Source organism: Ixodes scapularis, unplaced genomic scaffold (genome assembly GCF_016920785.2).
Source record: "Ixodes scapularis isolate PalLabHiFi unplaced genomic scaffold, ASM1692078v2 PGA_scaffold5__190_contigs__length_132052651, whole genome shotgun sequence".
NCBI classification, from domain to species: Eukaryota; Metazoa; Arthropoda; class Arachnida; order Ixodida; family Ixodidae; genus Ixodes; species Ixodes scapularis.
This window is the reverse complement of record NW_024609880.1, coordinates 47,987,257-48,008,968: the sequence shown is the minus strand read 5'-3', so window position 1 is coordinate 48,008,968 and position 21,712 is coordinate 47,987,257. Positions and strand designations below refer to the sequence as shown.

General features: G+C 48.1%; 1 protein-coding gene across 1 annotated transcript in view; it reads right to left on the bottom strand.

The window, feature by feature from the left end:
* Positions 1-331: 331 nt before the first annotated feature.
* LOC8033840 (E3 ubiquitin-protein ligase HECW2) overlaps positions 332-21,712 on the bottom strand; it is an 81,197-nt gene continuing 59,816 nt past the window's right edge. The window contains 11 exon segments of the mRNA XM_029993004.4: positions 332-4,421; positions 5,860-6,058; positions 7,110-7,224; positions 10,858-11,137; positions 13,147-13,398; positions 15,108-15,221; positions 17,382-17,502; positions 18,769-18,881; positions 20,533-20,735; positions 20,737-20,817; positions 21,386-21,544. Coding sequence (XP_029848864.2) covers positions 4,310-4,421; positions 5,860-6,058; positions 7,110-7,224; positions 10,858-11,137; positions 13,147-13,398; positions 15,108-15,221; positions 17,382-17,502; positions 18,769-18,881; positions 20,533-20,735; positions 20,737-20,817; positions 21,386-21,544 — 1,749 coding nt within the window. The 3' untranslated portion in view covers positions 332-4,309.

Below are 21,712 nucleotides of genomic sequence, written 5' to 3'. Positions count from 1 at the left end.
AGCCTTAAAGCTAGCCTAGACAACATAGTTGATGTCAGACCCGAAAGTCTTGGGTGGGCGCTTATGTCCTTTGCTTATGGGGACTTCCCTTGGTGGATTTGGAGCGGTTTTGAAGCACTTTTCTGTTCGTACCTTGAACGTTCGAGCGCTCGCTCTCATCTACCGCACTAAAGGCGCGAGCACGCAGCGCTTTTGGATCGTTCCAAATCTACCAAGAGAATTCCACGTGAGTTTTAGAATGTTTCAAAAGTAGCAAATGGGCGCTCATTTCGGCATGGGCTTGGTATTTTAGTTTTTCACATACAAAAAACTCGTACAGAAAGCGAGCCTCTCACCAAAACTCCTTGGCTTGCGAACCCATTTTTTTATTGCTCTATAATATACAGGAGCATTGCCGTTTCATTCATTCACTGTACAGTCGTGCCCACTTTGCGTGTGCATGGGCGCATCCGTGCGTACACATGTCGTTTGTACAAAAAGCCGTGTGCAACTTTACCCGCCCGTCGAAAACCCGCCGCATGTGCAAAAAGGAACGGAGCATACGCTCACCCCTTCAGCGGGCAAAGAAGAGGGCAGCCATCTCAGCGTCGCCACTTTTCCTGTTTTGTTTTTCGTATACCAAAATACTCCGTGGCTTAGAAAAGGAGGGCCGCAAGAAAGCAGCAGCCATCCGAGAATGCGAAGCGGTTATCACTGCAAGCCGCCACTGGCGACTACTGCTGGGCTGCGAGAGGGAGCGAGCGAGCCTGGAAATGCCTGGGTTCGTACAAAGTCTCCTGGGAATGCTAGAACACGCCACGAAGCCTTGCATCCTGTCGTCGACAGGGCGTCACAAAGGAACCGGCAACACTTTGTGTGGAGTGCACTAATTTCCAAATTTCTTTGTGGCGCACTGGTAATCTGGCGCAAAGTAACTTTCATTGGTTCAACGGCGACGTTGCGAATATGGCATTCAAACTAGAGTTGTTTTCGTAGGCTAAGGAAAAGCATAAACGAAATTTGTACCTTGCTCAAAACAGCAATTACCTGCTACCATGAAGCATGTTTTGTAACCAGATGGGCCTATTGCCTCAGCAAGGTGCCACCACAGAACAGATCTCTCGTACATTTTCGGTTCAGCCAAGATCTCATTTTAAAACTTCTGTTATGGTATACACAGTCCAACTTCATCCCGGCACTCAGCTGCGGCACCATGCACCAAGAAACAAATTCCAATGGTTCAAACCATGCACTTCTGAGCCCTATGTGACATGGTTTGTATTGACTGTGCTCCAGCCTCGCCAAAGTGCAACCAAGTAGACAATGGAGGAATGACTGCGAGTCCCTCCGAGTGTGAGATGCACCACTCAGCGGTGGTAGCTTTGTTCGGAACCACAGAAGGTTTGCCGCATCAACAAACTTTGCATTCACAAACAATGATATTTTTGTTGGGGAGTGTCACACTAAATATTATGCCGAGTTTCTCAAGTCTTTCGTCGCAGCAGCGAAGACAAAGCTTGAAATGCGTCATTTGTTAGGGGTCATTTTCGAAACCTACAAGGCAAAAACTTAAAATAATAAAACAGGCAGACAACACCAACAAAATAAAAGGTTAAAAACAGTGACAACTGATCAATGACACCGGGTGAACAAGTTTTTTTTTTCATGGCAGTAGATAGCATTTCTCACTCAGTATAAAACCGGCCATTATAATTCACAGGAATAAAAAGCAAACTAACAAAAAGGCTTCACCGAACTCAAGCAGCAGTCATGCTACAAGACTTCCGTCTGTGACCTTTCTTCTGAGGTTTGCGCATAAAGGCAGTGAAAATTTGAAGTCAGTTGACCCAAGGCTAAAAATAAATTAGACATCCTTTGAAATTGGTAGTAGCATTAACTACAGGGAGTCTCCAAGAGATGAGAACCAAGTTTTTTGGTTCAAGTAAATAAACTATGCATAGCAGAAAGCGCAAACTTCGTGAGAATGTAATGCTAACAATTGGGATAGAACGTTAAAGTTTGAGAAAATAACGTCACCTGGGTCAAAAGATAATTGAGAAAAAACAAAATTTGTTTATGGGCCGATGCCCAGCTAAGCCTAATATTGTGAAATTAAGAAATGACACTGTTTGCACCTGTTCTATCTTTTTTAGTGAAACACAACTTGTCAGCAAGAAAGAAAACAATATAGTCTTTCTTGCTGAGAAGTTTTGTTCACTGAAATAGATGCTTCATGTGCCCACAGTGTCCTTTCTTGTTTTGACGATATTAGGCTTAGGTGGTTGTCGGCTCAATTATCTTTGGATCAAGGTAGAGTCGTGTTTTCAAACTTTCGTGTAATATCCAAACTCCTGGGGTCACACTCTCATGAAGTTTGAGCTTCGTGCGATGCACAGTTTATTTACCCGGGCCAAAAAAAACTGTTCTCTTTTCTCGGGAACTCTCTTTCCTTTGCACACATCTGCAAAGCATAATTTCCATAAAAAAATGTGACCCTGCAGTGAATATCCCGTAATTTCATCATTGTCATACAGTCGGCAGCGATTCTACTTCACAGAAAGCTTGCCAATTTAGCTGACCTTCTGTCTTCCATGCAGTAATGGATCGGCCATTCCTCATTTTCGACAGGTGGCACAATGGGAAGCCGAGCATAGTTGTACAGGGGCAAACGCTGTCGGTGAAAAAAACACCTTGTCTAAATGTATCTCCTTTCGCAAGGATATTTTGTTTTCGGGAATCATTAATCCCGGCATCCTTGAAAACAACACGAGTCAAAGTTATGCACAAAAGAGGGCACCCAGGAGGCAATAATTAAAACACCCAAATCTCAAAAGCTGTACACCAGTGATTCAAATACCCCATTACAAACAGGCTGTACGACAAGTCTCTCCTTCTCCTTTCTTTCTCCCCCCCCCCCCCCCCCCCCCCCTCTAAAAAGAAAAAAAAAAAACAGTCTAAAGTTTGTACACATAACATATACAAATTGTCATAACGCATGCTAAATGAAAGACAGACGTTTGCTTGCAACAAGCTTCCTGCTGTCTGGAATGAGAAGTGGTTTGTAGGGAACTCCTTACTGCTCTCTGTCGCACCTATCACAAAGCTGGACACAACAACGAAGGCTTCAGCAAACGCGACTACATTAGCGACACACCAAAAAAAAAAAATTGTTGCAGTTGTACCACAACAAGGAGCAGCAATAAAATATAATGGACAACGTGTTAGAAAACACTATACTTTCATAACAACCAAATACTTCCTAAATATCTGCAAATATTAATTCAAATACAAAAAAGAAAACAAAGACAGGAAAACACGGTAGATTCCGTTTTGTGGCAGCGTCAAAAATAAATAGGGGGAACTGTTAATCGACTAATATGCTACTACACCCGTTTGTGTCCTGAGGGAGAAACCGAAAGAATAAATATGTTAAAGGACTCGTCGTAACTACTACTATGAACAATACCTGGCAAAAATGCAACACCTCGCCTCGAATCGATTGACCCTTCAAAGTCGGCAGCGTGGGACGCAAATGCAAAGGAACATCGGACGCACCGCCTTGACACGATTCTATTCTCGTGCATTTCAGCGAGGCGAGAAAAAATACAAAAACAATAAGGACACCAGGGTGATTCCTCCCATGCACAGACCGAGCTCCGTTTCATTTGGCTCCTTCCCACCGTGGTACTTGGGTGTGACCGTGCCCACCGCGCATGTATGACAGTCGCCGTACCCGAAGCGGCCGCCTCGCGTCGCGCTGTTTCCGGGGCGCGGCGAGGAAGGCTTGCGGCTTGGAGACTACGCTACTTGCTTGCGAGACGCCAGTTTCTTGGTGCAAGAAAAACCGGTGATTGCCATGGTGTTTGTCCCGCAATTGCATATAAGCAACACAAGTCGTAACTTCCTCGTGCTCATAACAGCACGTGGGACATCCTTAAAAAAAAAAAAGAAAACGGTCGACAAATTGTATTTGGCAAAGCAGCCCTGGAGCCGTAAACGCAGAAGCGCCGCGGAAAAAAGGGACTGGAATAAATATACGGAAACCGTAGCCGCGGGACGAAATGGGGAAAGGCAGCAGAAGTCGCCATCCATGCCTCCGGGATTGTCGTCTTGGTCGGCATGGATGGGAACGGCGCACAGCTAGCAGTCCGGCACGTACAAAGTTTGGCTGGCACACACGTGGCAGAGAGGCAGCTCTGGGGGACGGGCCGCCTCGTTGGGGCAGCGTGGCTCGTGATGCCGGCTCGGCTCGACTTCCGGACACCGAGACAACGACGACGACGCTCTGGGTGTCCAGTGGTAGAACTATCGGTCTCCTTTGTTTCGGCCTTCACTCGATGCCGAAGGTGCTGGACTCTTCGACGGCCAGCAGCAGCTTCTCGTACAGCATGTCGAAGGACGTGTACGGAGGAAGGTCCAGACGGTTGAAGCAGGTGTGAGCTCTGCATGGACGAAGGAAGAGAGGAGTTGGATACATTCAGGAAGCCATCAATTAAAGGGACAACGCAACAGTTTTTGTACTTTCAGTAAATACCGCTTAGAATTATTCCTTCACATTTGATACCGTGTTTTCGGATAGAAATTTTACTCAAATCTGATTTATCCGATAATCTCCAAATTTTGATGTGCCAATACACCCCTCCCCCCCCTAAAAAAAAAGAAAAAAGAGAGGACATTTTTTGCAATTAAGTTCTACCAGGACCATTGACCCTTCTACAGGGATTAGCTTCTACCAGGACCATTGACCCTTATACAGGGTCAATGGTCCTGGTAGAATGCCATCACAGCTATCTTTCACATCTCAGACCACTGTCAAGAGGGGTCTCAGCGCTTATCTCATCAAGGTTCATTCAGGACAACAGGTCATTGTACTTTCGGGTCATGACAAAAGCCACTGTTTTGGTTTCCAGTTTGGACCATACTATTTGTGCTTTAGAGGAGGGAAAGGTTGTGTTTTTGTAACAGTGAAAGGTATGGACCTTACAGATTGCATAAAATAGGGAAGAGCTAGGGGTAGTTGAAACTTCTCTGTTACATCCTTTAACACTCCACTTTGCGCGGCCACGGGATAGGTTGATAAAATAGAATGGGATGAATACGAGCTTTCCAGCGACTACCTCTCGGAGTTGATTGATTTTAAGGTATCGACGTTTATTGAATCAACACCTGAGTGCAACTTTTGTCGTGGGACAAATTAGTATTGCCAATGGTAATGGCACCAATGCTAAATCCAGCTAAAGAAATATTATTCGATACAAGCGCGTCTTATTTTGTTTTATTTAGTATATGTTTACACCTGTATATTATTTATTTATTTTTAATAGAAAACACGGTGAAATCAAACACAGAATTGTGGAGAATCGGGAATCAAACAAACATAAACTCCAAAAACTGAGTTTTCTGAAAAAAATGAACTCCAAAAACACTCCCCGAATTTGGCGAAAAATCAACTCCGAAAACACAGAATCCTACCTATAAAACACAAATTACTTTTTTTGTTTTTCGCGCATTGGCAGTTGCAAAAAAAAAGATTAGCAAAAAAACGAGCAGCGTTCACTCCCTCAACTTTCAGTCAGAACAAACAGTCACGTCACCTGCAACCAATAACATGCCATTAAGGTTTACTGTAGCAACGTGCCGGGTTCGGCAAAGCACGCGGTAAGTGCCGAGTTCCGCACATTGCTAACGATCGACCCTTCCCGCCGTCGTGGTGATTGGGCAAGAGCCACTGCCCGAACGCAACTCGAGGCATCGATTGTTGCGCGCCCAAATCGAAAGTTTGTGCGGTGCTCGTGTCGACCGCACGAGGGTTGCTCATCTTCGTGGCGCACGGCTCGAGGCATTCAACAAACGTTCCCACATTTCTGTGCCGAAGCTCACCTGGGCAGGCTGGTGGGCTTCCCCCACTTCTCGATGCAGAACTTGCGCGGCCCGTTGCTGCCGCGCAGCGCGGCGAAGCCCTCGTACGGGATGCTCGAGGTGCCCGTGACAAACTGGAGCAGCCGCAGGCGACGCTCGTTGTCAAATTTCTCAATGGCCAGCCAGAACCACTGGATGACGGGGTGGCCGTCGTGGTAGCCTGCAAGGAATGCCCGCAGACGTGCGTCACGGGAGGAGGAGGGCGCAGACCGAAAGAGCGCGAGTGTAGCCCTTACAAAAAAACAAAAAAAGTTCTGGGGGAAAACAAAAAAAAAAAAAAAAAAGAGTTGGAGGTGAATTTTATAGCATGTAACTAAACGCGAGAAAACACGAAAAACCTCCAACCTGTCACTATGTCGTACTAGTATCTTTCGGCGACCAAGTGCGTGTTGCTCGTGTGGGCGGCCCGTGCAATTGCAAGCTTTACAGGTATACTCCCCCCCTGACACCAGTCGTGACATATTTTGCTGACCTTTTTTTTTTTTTTTTTCAAAAGATAGCAAGAGTGCACGTGCGTAGCTTTGATACGTGCTGAAGATAAGCGAGAGCAGAAGTTCCGAAAACTCACAATATGATGTCGCGCTCCGAGAAGGATGGGCTCTAGCGGTACTTTGAAAACGATTTTCTGCAGCCTTCACGCACCAAATTGAAAAATAATCTCGATATTCCCGATCCTGGAGGTCAAATGAAGACGATTCAAGTGTTTTTCCTCAAATACAGAACTGCTTCAGTTACCCTTTAAACACTTCCAAACTGCACAAATTTTTCAAATGTTTTACGGGCTATTTTTGCACCGTGGGCTAGAAATAATGCTCTTAATGTAATTAGTGACCCTTTCTCGTACACAAAGCGTAAATTGGATCTCGCAAACACTTCAAAAAAGCTTCGGTCTAGTTTATACATCGATGCTCGGGTACAACGCCACGTCGCTGCGGTGGCATTGCCGTCGGCGTGACGCCCGTGCAGCCGCTTCCCTCCACGCGAACCTGGTGTGCGCAAATGCGGGCTTGTTTGTAAATGGCGCGCGTTGGTCTATACGCTGACTGGAAGAGTTTCAGGGCCATCCGGTAAATAGTGTCAGTGTGATCACTCTTCACTGGCAGTTACAAGCCCCAACAACGCACTCAGCCACATTAAACACAAATGTGAGAAACAGCCTTTAGTCTTTAACAAAAGCTGGGTATGGAGGCCCTTAATGCACAGTCCCTCACCCGATCGGTACTCAGTGTTTTTCCTCCAGTCCGCCGTGTCTATCTCTGCCGTCCCCGCGATCACCAGCTCCAGCTCTCGGGCGTCGAAGACGGATACCAGACGAGAGTCGACGACCTACGAGACACAAAACATGAACACGTTCCTTTTGACACTTGTTTCAAAGCAGAACAAGAAGCAAGTGAATACCCTTCGTAAGAACTTTTACAATCGACCCCTTGGTCGACAACTGTTGCGATTAGAAAATGCGACGTCCCAAGCTTAAGGGGGGATATGGCCTGGGAGGGTCAACTTTTGAACCCTTCACCCAATTTGGCTCAAATTTTGACGGTTATTTCAGCACTATGAGGAAGGATAATCTGCCAAGTTTTAGCATTATCGGTGAACTTTACAGTATGCTACGATTTTTACACTTCAGAAAAAAGACACTTCATTAGGAAGTCTATCGTAGAAAAATAATATTAGCTGGTGGCAAACTACCTGCTTCAATGAGAAGAACAATACCCACAGTGCAACCTAGATAAAAAATATATTGCAAAATATTCAATTATGATGAAAATAGCAACATCCCAAAATTAAAAAAAAATTCTAAAATTTTCATGTTTCAGTTTTTTATTTTTTTTTTCATGAAGGAGTGTATTTTTTTAACTGTGAAGTAGTCTATCTTGTTCCCCAGAAAATTTCAGTCCCAGAGGACCTTGAATGATGTCCCTCATTATTCTGAATGTCAAACGATAGCTTTCCTAAAACAAGAATTCCTGTCAAAAAGTGAAACTGAGAAAAATGCGGTTGAAGTTTCAACTTCTGTTTTTTTTTATTTTCGGACGATGCCAGAAACTTGAAATCCAACCGAGTCATTGGTGGCACCTTCAACTTCATGGGCGCATTGCTTGCTGGCAGCAGCTTGCGGCTTGTTCTCAAAATCCGCCTGGGACATAGGTGGCACCTTCGACCTCCAGGCTCTGTTGCTCCCTGGCAATAGCCTCCAGCTTCCGTCTTTTGTGTGCGAGCTTTGATGAGTCCTGTGCCTTCACTCTGGCCTTCACGATCTTCCCCAGAGTCGCCTTGTGGGCATGCTTCTCCTGGTGGCTTCCTGGGGTGATGCCCATCTTTTGGAGCGTCCTTTCGAAACCTTTAGGTCCAAGGTTGAACTCGAGGACAGCTAGGGCGACAGCTGTCTCGACAGTTCGCAAGGAGGCGAACTCCGTCTTGGGGCATCGCTTCCAAATAAGGGCGTTGAAAGACTCGTTCGCATTTTGTGTCATCATGCGGGAGCATCGGAGGAGCAACTCCTTTCGCGACAGCCGGTTGTACACTGGAACAAGCTCTCTTGCAACGTCTTTGGAGAATGCTGGTCTGTGTGGCCGTGGTGTCGAAGGCTGCTTCAAGGGCCTTGTGGCGGTTATAAATGGCACCACGAATCCTCGCCATCTGGACAGCCCACGTGACGGGGCTCCTCGTCTGTGGAGTACGTGTGGAACAGGCTGGCAAAGATGGCTCGCTGCATCTTCACGACATCAGGCGCGTTGTCCTTCAAAGCGCAAGCATAGTAGTTCGTCAGCTTTTTCATCACTACGTTGGTCAGCTTCCCTTTTCCTCCCAGTCCTTTTTTTGTTTTCTTGAGTTTCTCCAGACCTGCATACATCCTCTTTGCTACGTGATTGATGCAATCCTCCTTGTGGATGTCCTTGTCGTACAGGTCAAGGCTGGACACATGCGTGAAGGCCTTGCTGTCGCCGTCGCACAAAACAGTGACGTACTGCATATTGTGTAGCTCAATAGACCGGCTGAAGATGGTTGCAGCCGCCTGTACCTCCATTGCATTGGACAATCCCTCGTAGTTCTTCTGGCAAGTTGCCTTGTGGGTTTCTGCCCACTCCTCGAAGTGTTCGTCGTCTTCATTGGGGCCCAACTCGCACCCGTGGCAATACTTGCTCTGGACCGAAAAGTCAAGCACCAAGCCGGTCTCCAGTTCGATAGCAACGCCAACTCCGAAGTGCGATGTATGGCCACGTTTATGCCACGTGCCATCGTAGCTGATGCAGACATCTAAACGATCGCTGCCGGCGCTCGGGTTCCCGGTCGGTTGCGCGTCCCTCACGGCTTGCGCAGCGTCCCTCATTGCGTCACTCGCCGCTTGCATCGCCGCATCGTGTACTTTCGTTGCAATCTTCTGGTACGACTTGACGTGCATCGGGGGCGGAGCGTTGAGGCCCCCGAAAAGATTCGTGAGCTTCGTAAAACTGATGCCACAGTCTCTTCCAACGACGCCGAGACGCACCGCGAGTTCGTTCTGTCGAGACTTGCCAATTGACGGTGAATGCGGTGTCGTGACGATGTCTCCGCAAGTCGAGCAGCTAACAACGAACTGAAGGTTGACGCCAATTCCTTCTTCTCGCAAGCTCAGCAGTTCTCCGTGGCACTTGGGGCAGAGCAAAGCCGCAACAAGAGTTTGCACGGCCGACACACTGAGGAGCCGATAGCCGTCCAGCGGCTTTTCAACGGGAGCGTCTGTCGGCTCCGGGTCGTCCGTAGTCCCCGCGTCAAAATCGAGCAGGCTGAGCTTCTTCTCGAACGTGGTCAGCACATCCGATTCGGAGGAGACAGGAAGCCGATGAGCATTCGGAGATGAAGCTGTAGGCTCCGATGTCCGCAAAGCCGCACTTGAGCTTGAAGATGGTAATGGTGACGGCGGCGGCGGAGACGGGTCCCCGTCCTTTGCGTGGAGTGCCGCTGATCGACCCCTCGGTTTTCGCCATCGAGAACGCCGGCCAAAGCTACTGCGAGTGCTAACCTTGGAGGCAGGCATTCCTCGGCAGAAAAACTACCGGGATCAAAGCTACCGGGAACAAAAAGGGAAAACGAATCTAAACAGCGGCGAAGTAGCGATACGATCAGAAGCGAAAGAAGCAGCCGAAAGCGCGCGTATCAGGCGAACAAGGAGCGACGTCACCGAAGGCGGCCAATCATGAGCCCCGTTTCGGGTCGCAACCAATAGGATTGCTGGTATCACAGTTCCCACGTTTTTTCGGCTTGTTTGTACGGGGTTCTCCCGGGCCACAGATAGCCTCCAATGTAGCAAGCTTCTATGGGCAGAAACTAGAAGAAACGGCGCTTCCAACGAGGGTAAGATACCTCGGCTGCGTCGAACGAGTGCGGAGTAGGCCTAATTTGAAAACGCCGAACTTCGCTGTTCTGCTCGCTCGGCGGATCTCCGCGCGCAGCCCGCGCGGCCGCGAGCTTGTCGAAAATAATTTTTTGCGAAATAAATACTGCGTATTTATAAATGAAACTTTCTGAAACTATGCTCCAGAATATAGTGAACCCAAATACAATATTTTTTAAAAATGCATTTTTTCGAAAAAAAAAGGAATTTCGGGGCCGTATCCCCCCTTAAGATGCCGAGTAGGAAAGCTCAGGCTGTCTTAGAATATATGGAGGACAACCACCAGGTGGGGCTATCGGATGAATACAATGACGATAGTCAATTCGAGGCAACTTTGAAGCTTTGAGACGGATAACTATCAACCCTACTCACTCAGTGCACATGGTTTGGTTTTTTTAACCTTGATTTAGTTACACATAAATGTGTGGGTCCAAGCCAAGGTCGAGGGCTTTGGGCACCCTAAGAAAGTGACCTCAAAGGATGTGCAGATCCTCATTCGAGAACCACCACTCCGAAGCGTAGCTTATTAGGCGGCTCTAGGAGAGACGGAGTAGACACGGCCCCCGAGAATGAGGACGGCCCACCTCGTAGAAGCCCCTGACGAGGCACTCCGTCTGGTCGGCAACGCCCCGCTCCAGGCGCCACTTGAGCATGCGCTCGATGTACTCCTTCTTGTTGCGCTCCGACACGGGCAGGGAGCGCCCGCCCGGCTTGAGCTCCCGCTCTAGCACGTGGCCGGCCACCTCCTCCACCACCGAGAAGCTCAGCTCCAGGCCCATGTCGCTGATGTCGTTCTCCTTCAGCCAGACCAGCGACTGGTGGAACTCCGCATCCAGGTACTCCAGGTCGCTCAGCGAGCAGGGCCTGCGAGGGAGGGGGCCAGACAATGCCATCAGGATCACTCAGAATCACGTCCACGCTCACGAGTCAGAGCCCAACGGCGGCGGTGACGTTCGCGTTCGCTCATACTTTTTTCCCAAAACTTCTACGATCAACCACCAAGATGACGACGTCCGACAGCATGATCGCCGGTTTCCGTGATGCCGTCCGTCGCCGCTTTGGTATCGCTTCCGAAGCGCGTGCCGAATTCGCCATTTCTCGCCCCAAGTGCACACTTACGGTTTCGAACGGGACGCTGGATTCTGCAGCATCTGCGAGACCAAACCCACGCGCTACGCTTCGGGAAACAATCACTCATGACGCCGTCGACACAATTCCTTCCTACGGTAAAAGGACAATGCATAAAAAACGTGGAAATATACGCGGACCGGAAGCGTGCTGGGGAAAAATGATAGCTGGTGCCGTTAAAGGGGCCCTCCAACAGTATTTGAGCGTCGACTTTTTTTTGCGGTTTCTACACGCTAGTGGTCCCGGAAACCCACTGGACAACAAAAGAGTTTGAAAATATTAGCGAATCATATTTTAATTTGACAACTCGGAAACACCTTCTCCGACGGTGGCGCCGCGAGGTGCCGAATGCGCGCGCAAAACGGCGCTCCCTTTCACTCTACGTCACATTCTCTGGGTTTCGTGATTGGCGAGAGCCGTCCCAGGAATTTTGAAGCGAAATAAAGTATATCACACGTTAACAGACATTATTTCTCAAACAAGTCATTTTTACAGAGCTAATAAAGTTGCAAAGTAAAGTTCAAAAAACGGCGAGAACAACGCCTCGTTGTTCATGCGCGCCTCCCAGCAGCGTCCGCGATGTACCATCGCGAGCAGACGCCAAGTGGTCCGTGCGGACAACGCGCATCGTATTTTCACTTGTGCGCCCCCGGTCCCGGTCAACTAAAAGCAGTAAGAGGAGCGAGGGGAACCCTTATTTTCTTTTAGTGCTGTGACAGACTTTTCACTGTTCGAGCGAAGTGCGGCGACGGGACCCAGCTTATATCATGCCCAACGGGAAAGCTCCCCAGTTTGTACCTCCTAGTCGCCCAGGCGGCTCCGGTGGCGGAGTTGCGGGAGACGAGTCTTCCGCGGCTGTCGAAGCGGATCAAGGCAGAGACGCGGCGATTGCGTGGAGTGTCCTCGTACGGCGCGACGCCCAGATCCGCCCTCAAAATCCGATAAGCCCGGTAAATTCATCGATGATGGCAACCCGATCCCAAAGCTGCGATGGTTGCAACTAGGCCTAATGGCCGATGAGCCGACCGGGTCGACGGGCTATCAACCAAACTCGCGTCCAATTGGCCAACCGCTTTGCTCTAATCGCTAAACTGTTTCATTTTACGTCATGAAGCGCAATGTTTTGCTTATTAAAAGTTGTTTTTTGCAAAATTTAATTTGCTAATAACTCGCAAAATATTGCGAATTTCTGTAATTTTTTTTTTCCTGGGTGTTCCTGCTTTGATGGAGCTCCGTTTCAGCGCGAACTTCAAACCTGTCAAAAAATTGTTGGTGGGCCCCTTTAAGTTAAAAAGGGTGCCCAAAAGTCGAGGACTTCTTTTGGGCACCGTTTTTCGAGTATGTCGCAACCGCTTGTCACCGCTCGCGATGACATGCTTGTGGCATCTACTGGATAACCCTAAAACAATCCTGACATGAGTCTAATTAAAGAAAAATTGTATGCTTCACTCTTTCGTCGTGGGTTTAAAAATATTTCGGACAATGTTATAGGTGATCATTTCTCGTAGTGCGTAGATTCAATCTCGCAACACTCCAAGAAGTAATATTCGAATCGGAAAAGCTCGAAATTGACTCGACCGATGATGCCGACGAGTTCTCTCCTCGGAAGCGGTCACAAACACTCTCAGTCACACTCAAACGTAAATATGTGAACCGGCCTTTCCGCCTCACTGCTGTCACAAATGCGACGGCCGTCACGCCGCAGTCGTGCCTTCTTTCCGACGCGACTTGGCCCATCCACTCACAGCCTGAGCAGGGCCTTGTAGAAGGGCCGGGTGAAGAAGGCGTCAAGCAGGTGCTGGTGCACCAGGGCCAAGCCCAGCACCCGCCCGCTGAACCGGAACCACTCGTGCTGGTTGTCCACAAAGGCTGCCATGGGGCTCACTTGCACCGTGTACGTGTCGTTGGCTGAGTACTCAAACAGGCCGTAGTACGGGTTGAACAGCTCCCGCGAGAGCAGGAAGAAGAACTCCCGGGAGGGGCCCCCATAGTCCAGCCTGGGAAAGCGCAGCGATAGGAATGAACCGATCAATCAATATTTTATTTCACGTCAGACATCACCAGTCACTGATGTAGACTGCAGAGGCCTCACCAAAAACTTGACGAGGCCTCTGCAGCGTCGTCAAATCAAACACTACATCTACTTACGACACCACGGCCACCCCTCGTCTGGCCGAACTCTACTTCGGTTTTGTTTGAGTATAATTAGGGCTCCATGTTTTCAGTAGATTCTGACGAACTGCCAATAAGTGACCGCCGGGCTGGTTTCATCAAAGTCTGAGGAAACAGTAAAACTCAAAGCTGGAGCTGTCCTTGAATAAAAAAAACAAAAGTTTCGTGGAAAGAAATCTTTAAACACAGCTTTATTTTGTGCTGACCCGGAACACAACCAACACTGGACTGTCTGCGAGGATGCTCCTCTCCTCGGTAACCACGCCACTTGTCTGGTTTCCTTCTCTTATCGGTACTGGGATGTTTTCCAAGTGTTCAGGTTACGCGCACCTTCAGTGGAGGTTGGGGAATCCCACGGCCGTGTCTTGTTTTTTTTTTTTAACAAAAGTTCCGATCAATGCTTACTTTTGTCTAACCAAAATAACGAAAAAAAGGAGCAGTCTCGTGTTAAACCACAGTACAGTCATAACAATAGGTGCAACAAGTCACGGCGAAGTTGTCGGGCATCAGCCTTGCATTCACGCACTGGGGGGTGCGTGAACGCTCGGAGCACAATAGACATCCAACTATTTTATTCTCAACGTTTTTGTTTCTCGTCTGTTCCAGGGCACTGGAAGGCACATCTCCTGGCACAAACTCATGGCATTGACAGTGCTACAAAGGCATTCTGTTATCGGCTATTTTTTTTTTTTTTTCAGAGTGCACATGCAATGGCATTGGGCACTAGAAAAATTAAGTATAGGGCGGGTTATTAACGCTGTGGTGTAGCTCTGTGGTAATGCCTCCACTTTGTACACAGCGGACCCAGGTTCGATTCCGGCAGGCGATTGTTTTCAAAGATTTGGCATCAACGACAGATGCCCTACAATGCCAACTACAACACCAACAATGACAACAACTACAAACACTACAACATCAACAATGAACGTCATTTCCTGTAGAGGGAAAAATCCACACCAGCTACCACTGTAATAAAGAAAATTCCCGGGAACGTGGACCCCGAGGAATAATACACTTTATGGATTTTACCCCAAGAATTATTCGGACAGACATCTGGTTTAATTTGTCTACTAACGTGGCTGATCCAGCCTTGTCCCCGTATGCGAAGACTACTCTCGCTTCTCCAAATGAAGCGAGAGTGAGCAGATGGCTCTCAGAGCTTCTAGCTTGTGCTCACAGCTTTTGTTGACTGTTCAAAGACTAGAGAAAAACCTAGCTCATTTGTGGCACTCCCAGAGTTTTACTCATGTCAAACAGGCACTTCAAATGGCATTTAGCCAAATGCTGCTCAGCTTAGGAATTCAGCTAAAAGGTTGCCGGTTCGTTTTTTGTGCTACTTGTGTCAAGCCCTGTTCTGCTGATTGCTCAAGTTCTTTTGATTTCGGAAGCCTTTAAAATGCCGATGTGACAAGGTATAAGTTAGCAACTTTCCTCAATGCCTGCAGGCAATTTGTTACTGCCCATAAATGTAGTAACCATCACTACCTTCGAAGAAAACCCATGACCTCTGTAAGTTAACGAAGGCTCGGCTTACCCTTCTTCTCCTGCAAATCCTATGTAAAGCCTCGACTTCTGGAGGTCTTTCTTGGACGCAGCCATTATCTTTGTGAATGCGTCTTCGAGTAGGTGATCCCGACGGATGTTTAGTCTGGAATTAGAGAACAATTCAAAATTAGGAATGCAGGCAAGCCACTGTCATTGCTCGGAACTATGTTTAATGCAAATACAGTCAGGTGCAACATATACAGTAATCCCTTAACAGGACAACAAAAAATATGATATAAGCGGTAATTCTATAAAAGCGATAGAGCCAAAAAAAAAAAACAGTGCCAGCAGCCTTGAAGATGGACGGGAACACTGCGGATCGACCGTATATTTAATCAAACAAACCTTAATTATGAACATCTCGTGGCGGCTTTACCGAGTAAGAAAATATTTAAGTGGAATTTGCCAATAATTTCATCCGGGCATCAGTTCTTTTCGAACTGCTCCAGACGTCGCAAGAACACTGTCACCACCGCTGCACTCCATGGAATCAGTTGTAGGATGTCGTGCGTCTCCGCAGTCGTTGGCGTTTCCCGAGGTACCTTTCCGACATCACGTCGTGTTTCCCCTGGCCGGACGCAAGGTCTACGATTGCAGCATCCGTAGCTGGAGCAACAACGGACCCGTCCACATCGACGAGCGCTATCAAATCAAAGTTATCCTCGGCGGCTTTGCCACCATGTCTTTACGCACCCCTGTTGAGAGCGCTGCAGCTATGGAAATCATGCACCGGCTCGGAAAGCATGCTCGTGAGAGAAAATCAGACGTGCGCAAAGCAGTTGGCGATCTTTCATTTTCGGGCCGTGGGTGCGCTTTCTCCTGCATGAGAAATTTCTCAAAATCAAAAGTCAAATTCTGAGGTTTTACGTGCCAAACCAACGACGGGCATCTGGCACGCCCCAGCGGAGGACTGGGGATTAATTTCGACCACCTGGGGATCCTTTGACGTGCAACCGAAAGCTCGGTTACACGGCGCCTCCTCTGCAATAAACCTCCGTCAGATTGCGGGCACCTCGGTCGGGATTTGAACCCGCCACATGGGGATCCGTAGGCCAGCGCTCTCGCCTCGGAGCCACCGAGGCGGCTATGAGAAACTTCTCGAACTCGTCCAATATTCCTTGCTTGTTCTGCAAAAAGCCGGACAGGGTCGAACAGCCGATGCTGGAATGTCGAATTCTTTGGCGATTTCGCACTTAGGCCGGCCACTTTTCTCAACCTCGCAGATCTAAGCAACTTTCGGTAAACACTCCGGATTTCCCACACAACGCACGTGTGCGTGTAGTACGCCGCAAGCGCATGCAGTCAGACGCGGGTGCGTCGGGGGCTCCCGAAGGGACCTCTGGGATCCATCGCTCCCTTGACTCGATTCCGACAGGAGTCGGGCAGTGTCGGCTGCAGGCGTCATGAGCGGCGTTGGAACACTGACGCTGCTCCCTGCCCGCGTCTCCGCGTCGGCGCATTGGCATCGGAAGCGGCGCTCTGCCAGCTGTGTCTTCGTGCGCCTCCGTGTAGGCTTGCATGCTTTCGGCACCTCGGCCTTCGTAATAAATGTGGTCGGCCACCGATACACTACGAATAATCCGGTCAAAAATGCATGCATTTCGGTCGGGACCACCTTGAACTTCGATAAAAGCGATAATTAAAAAAAAGCAATTTTGTAACGAGGGATTGCTGTACTGCTTTCCTAGGTGCATCCTGATGACGTTGAGCTGGGGGCAACACCCTGTGGGGCATTTCATTCCTTTGCTCAGATGTTCCACCAAACAGCTCGTGTTGCCCAGCATCACATTTCGAATCCACAGGGGAAGGGCATGCCACCAAAAATGTAGTACTGCTTATTGCCTATTTATCTATTCATGTTCCCTTAGACACACTTTTTGAAGGCATTTAAGGAAACCATTACAATAGTTATTATTCCCAATAAATAAGCTAGAATCAAAGGTCCCAGCTGACTAAGTAACGGCCTGAGTTGAGCTAATTGGCGCATGACACTGGGATGGAGCCAGCATGAACTTAAAAGGCAAAAACATGAAAAAAAAAACAGAGATTCAAGAAAAGGTAAAGAGAAAGAGATACCATTGGTACAGAAAAAAAGAGACACCAGCGGTATCGTCGTCTCTTTTTCTATCAACCAATAAGACAAGTAACCGCAGACGATGCTGCTTCAGACGTCTGCGTGGGCCACGTGGCTCCTGGAGCTCACGGCACTGGCCCAGCGCAGCCAGCAATAAAGCTTCCGCAGCAACTGGAAGTTTGTACTCACTTTAATTTGCTGGGGCCCTGACCATAGCCCTTGGACTCCAGCTTGCGGTAGAAGTTCCGCAGCTTGGCCTCAAAGTCCCGTCGGTAAGGGGCAGGCGCTCGAACGTTGGCCCTTTGAAGTCCTGCAGGGTGTGAGAAGAAAGATTTTGATAAAGGCAGCTGCCACTTGCATTTAAGCAGCCAAGCAACCGAGCAAAACAACTTGGACTATACCATAGATATATAATCAAGCTGGACATAATCAACCTAGGAGGAAAACCAGGCCTGCACGGACTATAGTCAGTTACAGGTTAAGAAGGTAGCGGCAAATGCCCCTCAAAGGGAATCAGATATCCCTCCGCCACCTCCGCATCCAATAGCGTCCTACCGTTTCCGTGACGTCGCGGACAACGCGCGAGGAGGGTCTTGCCTTTCTGTACATATTTGCTTTATCTTTCGACTTTGACTTAGCATTGTGGAAACCACGAGAGGGAGATTAGAGTTCTCCCCCACCGACGGAAACAAATACGACTTTCGGGGATTAGCTTCCCCCCCCGATGGATACAAAGGCTGCTTTCAGGGGCTCGGTTCCCTCTCCGATGAATACAAAGGTCACTTTCTTAAAAAGTGGGATTGGAGACAAGTGGGAATCCATTGAAGCGGAACAAGGAGCGTTTCCAGTGAACTCTTCTTTCGACTGCGGAGAGATTTGAAACGGGCGCATTACGCTTGTGGGAGGAGCTTCTCCTACCTTCTTGACTTGTAACCGACTATAGACAGTAAAAATCCATTATTTCAGAAATCGTCGGTCCAGGAAGTTCTGGTATGAAAATGCTTGAGCACATGCTCAAGCGAGACAGGGCACTTCCTTGACCAAAAAAGCTAGATCCTGCTGGCTCGACGAGCAGCAATGGCCTAGGTTAGGCTTCCACGACGCCCCGTCCATGCCTACAGTGACTTATCTTTTGCTCCTAGGTTTGTACAAAGACGCCTCTACCCTCTCTTTCTAAAGAAACACATTGTTTCATTCTGGAAATCCTCGAACCCAGTTTTTCACCAGGTGGTGCCAGTTATTTTAAAAATAGTGAACTGAGTACTTCACAACGTTGTGCATGGCCGAGTGGCATCACCTAGGGGCAAAAAGTTTCGATGGTACTTTCCAACTCGGCAGCCCCAAGCGTGGATATTCTCGGTCGATGGAGAACACTGATATAAGAGGCCACGGCTGAGATTAGTGTGTGTACATTCGGGTTCTACAAACCAAACCTGAATACCTGCTGGGTTTCTGTATTATCTGCATGTTAGAATTTTAGGCTTACTAGAGTATTCAACTAAAGGGCGAGTAGGAATTCATAAACGAATACCAAAAGGAAGAGTCCTTCCACCAGTTGTCATGGTCGGCTGCTCACCTGGGGAGGCCTGTGGCGAAGGCTGCGGAGAATCTCTTGGTGAGCGATGACTAGAACTGCTCCCAGAGGTGTACTGGGCCGGAATGTATGACATGATCTCCTGTTCAAACAGGCTGCAAAGACAGATGGGACAGCGACGCGGGAAGCATTTACACGACAGCCACCATCAAAGCACTGAAATGAAGCAAGCACAGCACGAGTCAAGCCACTGACACCCAATATTGCCCACTGCAGTCAGATCTCATGTTTTTGACACCATAAGAGGTGGTGGACTGCTATCTTTGATAAGATGCTTCTTGTATTCCGAGGTACTGGAATACAAGCAACATGTAGACTGTAGTAGACCATATTCCCACATTTAAGAAACGCAAGTTTTTCTAAAAAATACTGTGCTCTAAACTTGACCCTCACATTATGATCGTGAAATCATTACTGAGAAATACATCAGTATACTGAACTTCAACGCAATATAAAAAATAAAATTTTTGTAAAATAATTTTTAAGAACTCCTTTGATCGGAATGAAATTTGCAGGAGAGATTTAATATAAGATGTAGATGTACTGTGAAAACTTTGAGCTCTCTAGGACAACTTTACATACCTGCATAAGAAGATGTGTCACTCTTTGTTAAGAAATCTATGACATGCAAATAAACCTATTAAGCACCATTTTGACTGCTTGACTATAAAGTGGGGGATCTGGGACTTCGGGCTATCTAGTTTTTATAACTCAAATGTAAATATTTGAGGAAGAGTTATTACCTCAAATTATGAGGTGCATATCCATCCTACGTCAATTTTTGAAAACATTGTTTTTACTCAATTAGGACTTTAACTTAAATCAAAATAAAGTAGATAGCCCGATTTCCCAGTAAATTTCAGTCCAGAAACAACTTGATTGTGGTATCAGAATACCACAATCAAGTCACTTTCGAAGTCACAAACACCAAGTCACCTTTGAACAAGATTCCTTCAAATGAAATTTGCAGCAAAAAGTGGAAAACTGAGAAAAATGCGTGCGAACAATGAACTTCTTTACATTGTTACTGCCTCACAATTTGTTGAAAATATTTTATATCAATGTAACTATTTGGCGTATGGTTATCAAATTTGGTGTACGGGTGTATAATTAGTTTCTAAAACCAAAAAACTCAAAATTGAAAAATGAATTTAAAAAAAAAATATTTGAAAAATTTTAGGCTTGTGTCCCCTCTTTCCCGAGTGCCACCATCCCGAAAAAACTGCAACCTTCCGTGTTATAACAGTTCTTCAGTCTTATGCTGGCAACATATTTTCAATTCTTGAAATAGGAACCATGGAATCCAGATCCCAACCCATCATAAACCTGGCGCTTTGTATGATTCTCTCGATGTTAGCCTGCATCCATAGTTGCGTTTAAGATAACTAAACCGGCTCAAAGGTTTGTAAGTATTTTGCCTTGGCTTTGTACGTTTTTTTTAAAACCTTCACTGCTTTCGTTCTTGTCGGGAGTTCTAACCAAACAGAACGAAGCACCGTGAATGTGTACTCTAATACTCCTCAGTTAGCCTCGATCACGTCACACTCGCGGTTTCACTTTCTGTCTTTGCCGTGGGTCAGTATTCAAAGTTACCCCTTGCATTAGAGATGTGGTCTTGCCAGAATCGAGTAAATAAGACACCAGATCTTCTAACATCTATCAATGCGCGTATAAAGCGAGTATTTGGTAAAGCACCTACACAGTTTTCGTCCGAACGCACCTTGCATTAAAAAAAGAGGGACCGACCTGAGCAGGATGGTGAGGTCGAGGTCGTGCGAGAGCCTTCCGAGGGCGGCGGTCCCGTCGGCGCGTATGCAGTGGACGCGGTCCCTTAGGGCGGCGTTGGAGGCGATGGCCGGGTGGCGCTCCCTCAGGATGTCCAGGATGTTGGGCTGGCGCAGGAAGGCCACCACCTTGTCGTTGTACGCCGTGGGCACGCTGCCGCCCCCCGCCCGCCACCCCGGACGCGCCCCCCGCCGTGCTCGCCGGGGGCCGGGGAGGGGGAACGGGGCCCCCCGTCGCTCCTCCGGCCTGTCCACGAAAACGGGGCAATGTGCTCGCACACAAAGGGTTCCACTTTACGCTGACAACTTAGACACTGGCAGGATGACGACGGCAAGAAGCATTTTTAGTCCCTCCTCCAGTGCAAGCTTCCCATCTTTGATAGTGCTTCGGCATAACGCGTTGACACTTTCCCCCCGTGTCCCCTTCGCGCGGTGCAAAGCTACTAGTTGAGTATGCTACGACATCAAACCAACAGCTGCGCCTCTAATTCGCTGCCGACACGCTCCAACCAACACAAACGAGCAAGGCCTGTACAGAGTTCCTGTGCGAAGTGTAAGTTTGTCTGCTTTTTGCACAGCGGTTGCAACGATGTCAGAACGTCAAACTCTTGTTGGCCGATTGAAAAAAAAAAAAAACAACAGTGGGTAGACTTTGAGGCATCAAGCATTGAGGTCTACTCCCTACCCTTTAATCAAAGCCAATCGGAGCTCCGCGTTGTTCTGACGTCACCGCAACTCCTGCACAAGACGACGATTTGCTCTCCTCATACCAAGCTAACGGCGCAAAAGAGGACGGAAGGGGACGTGGAGCGCACCCTGGCAGCGGCCTCTGCCCGGTCGTCCTCCCCTGCACTGCGGCTGCGCCTCCTGGCCAAAGGCACCACCAGTCGGCTCGGGTTCAAGTAGGGCACGTCCATGGGTAGCCGGGGGTCGATGAACGTCGTGCTCCGCGCCGTGTGGTCGATGAAGAATTGCTGCACCGCCACGGCACCCGATTGTTACAACAAGCAATTTCTACGTCAGCTTTTAAGAAGTCGGTCTGAAGCCTTTAAAGGTCATCGGAGCGAATGTTGCATGCACGAATGTCAGCTTCCGGAAGGGTGGTTGCAACATTTATGCTAGAGTGCGATCGACTATGTTGC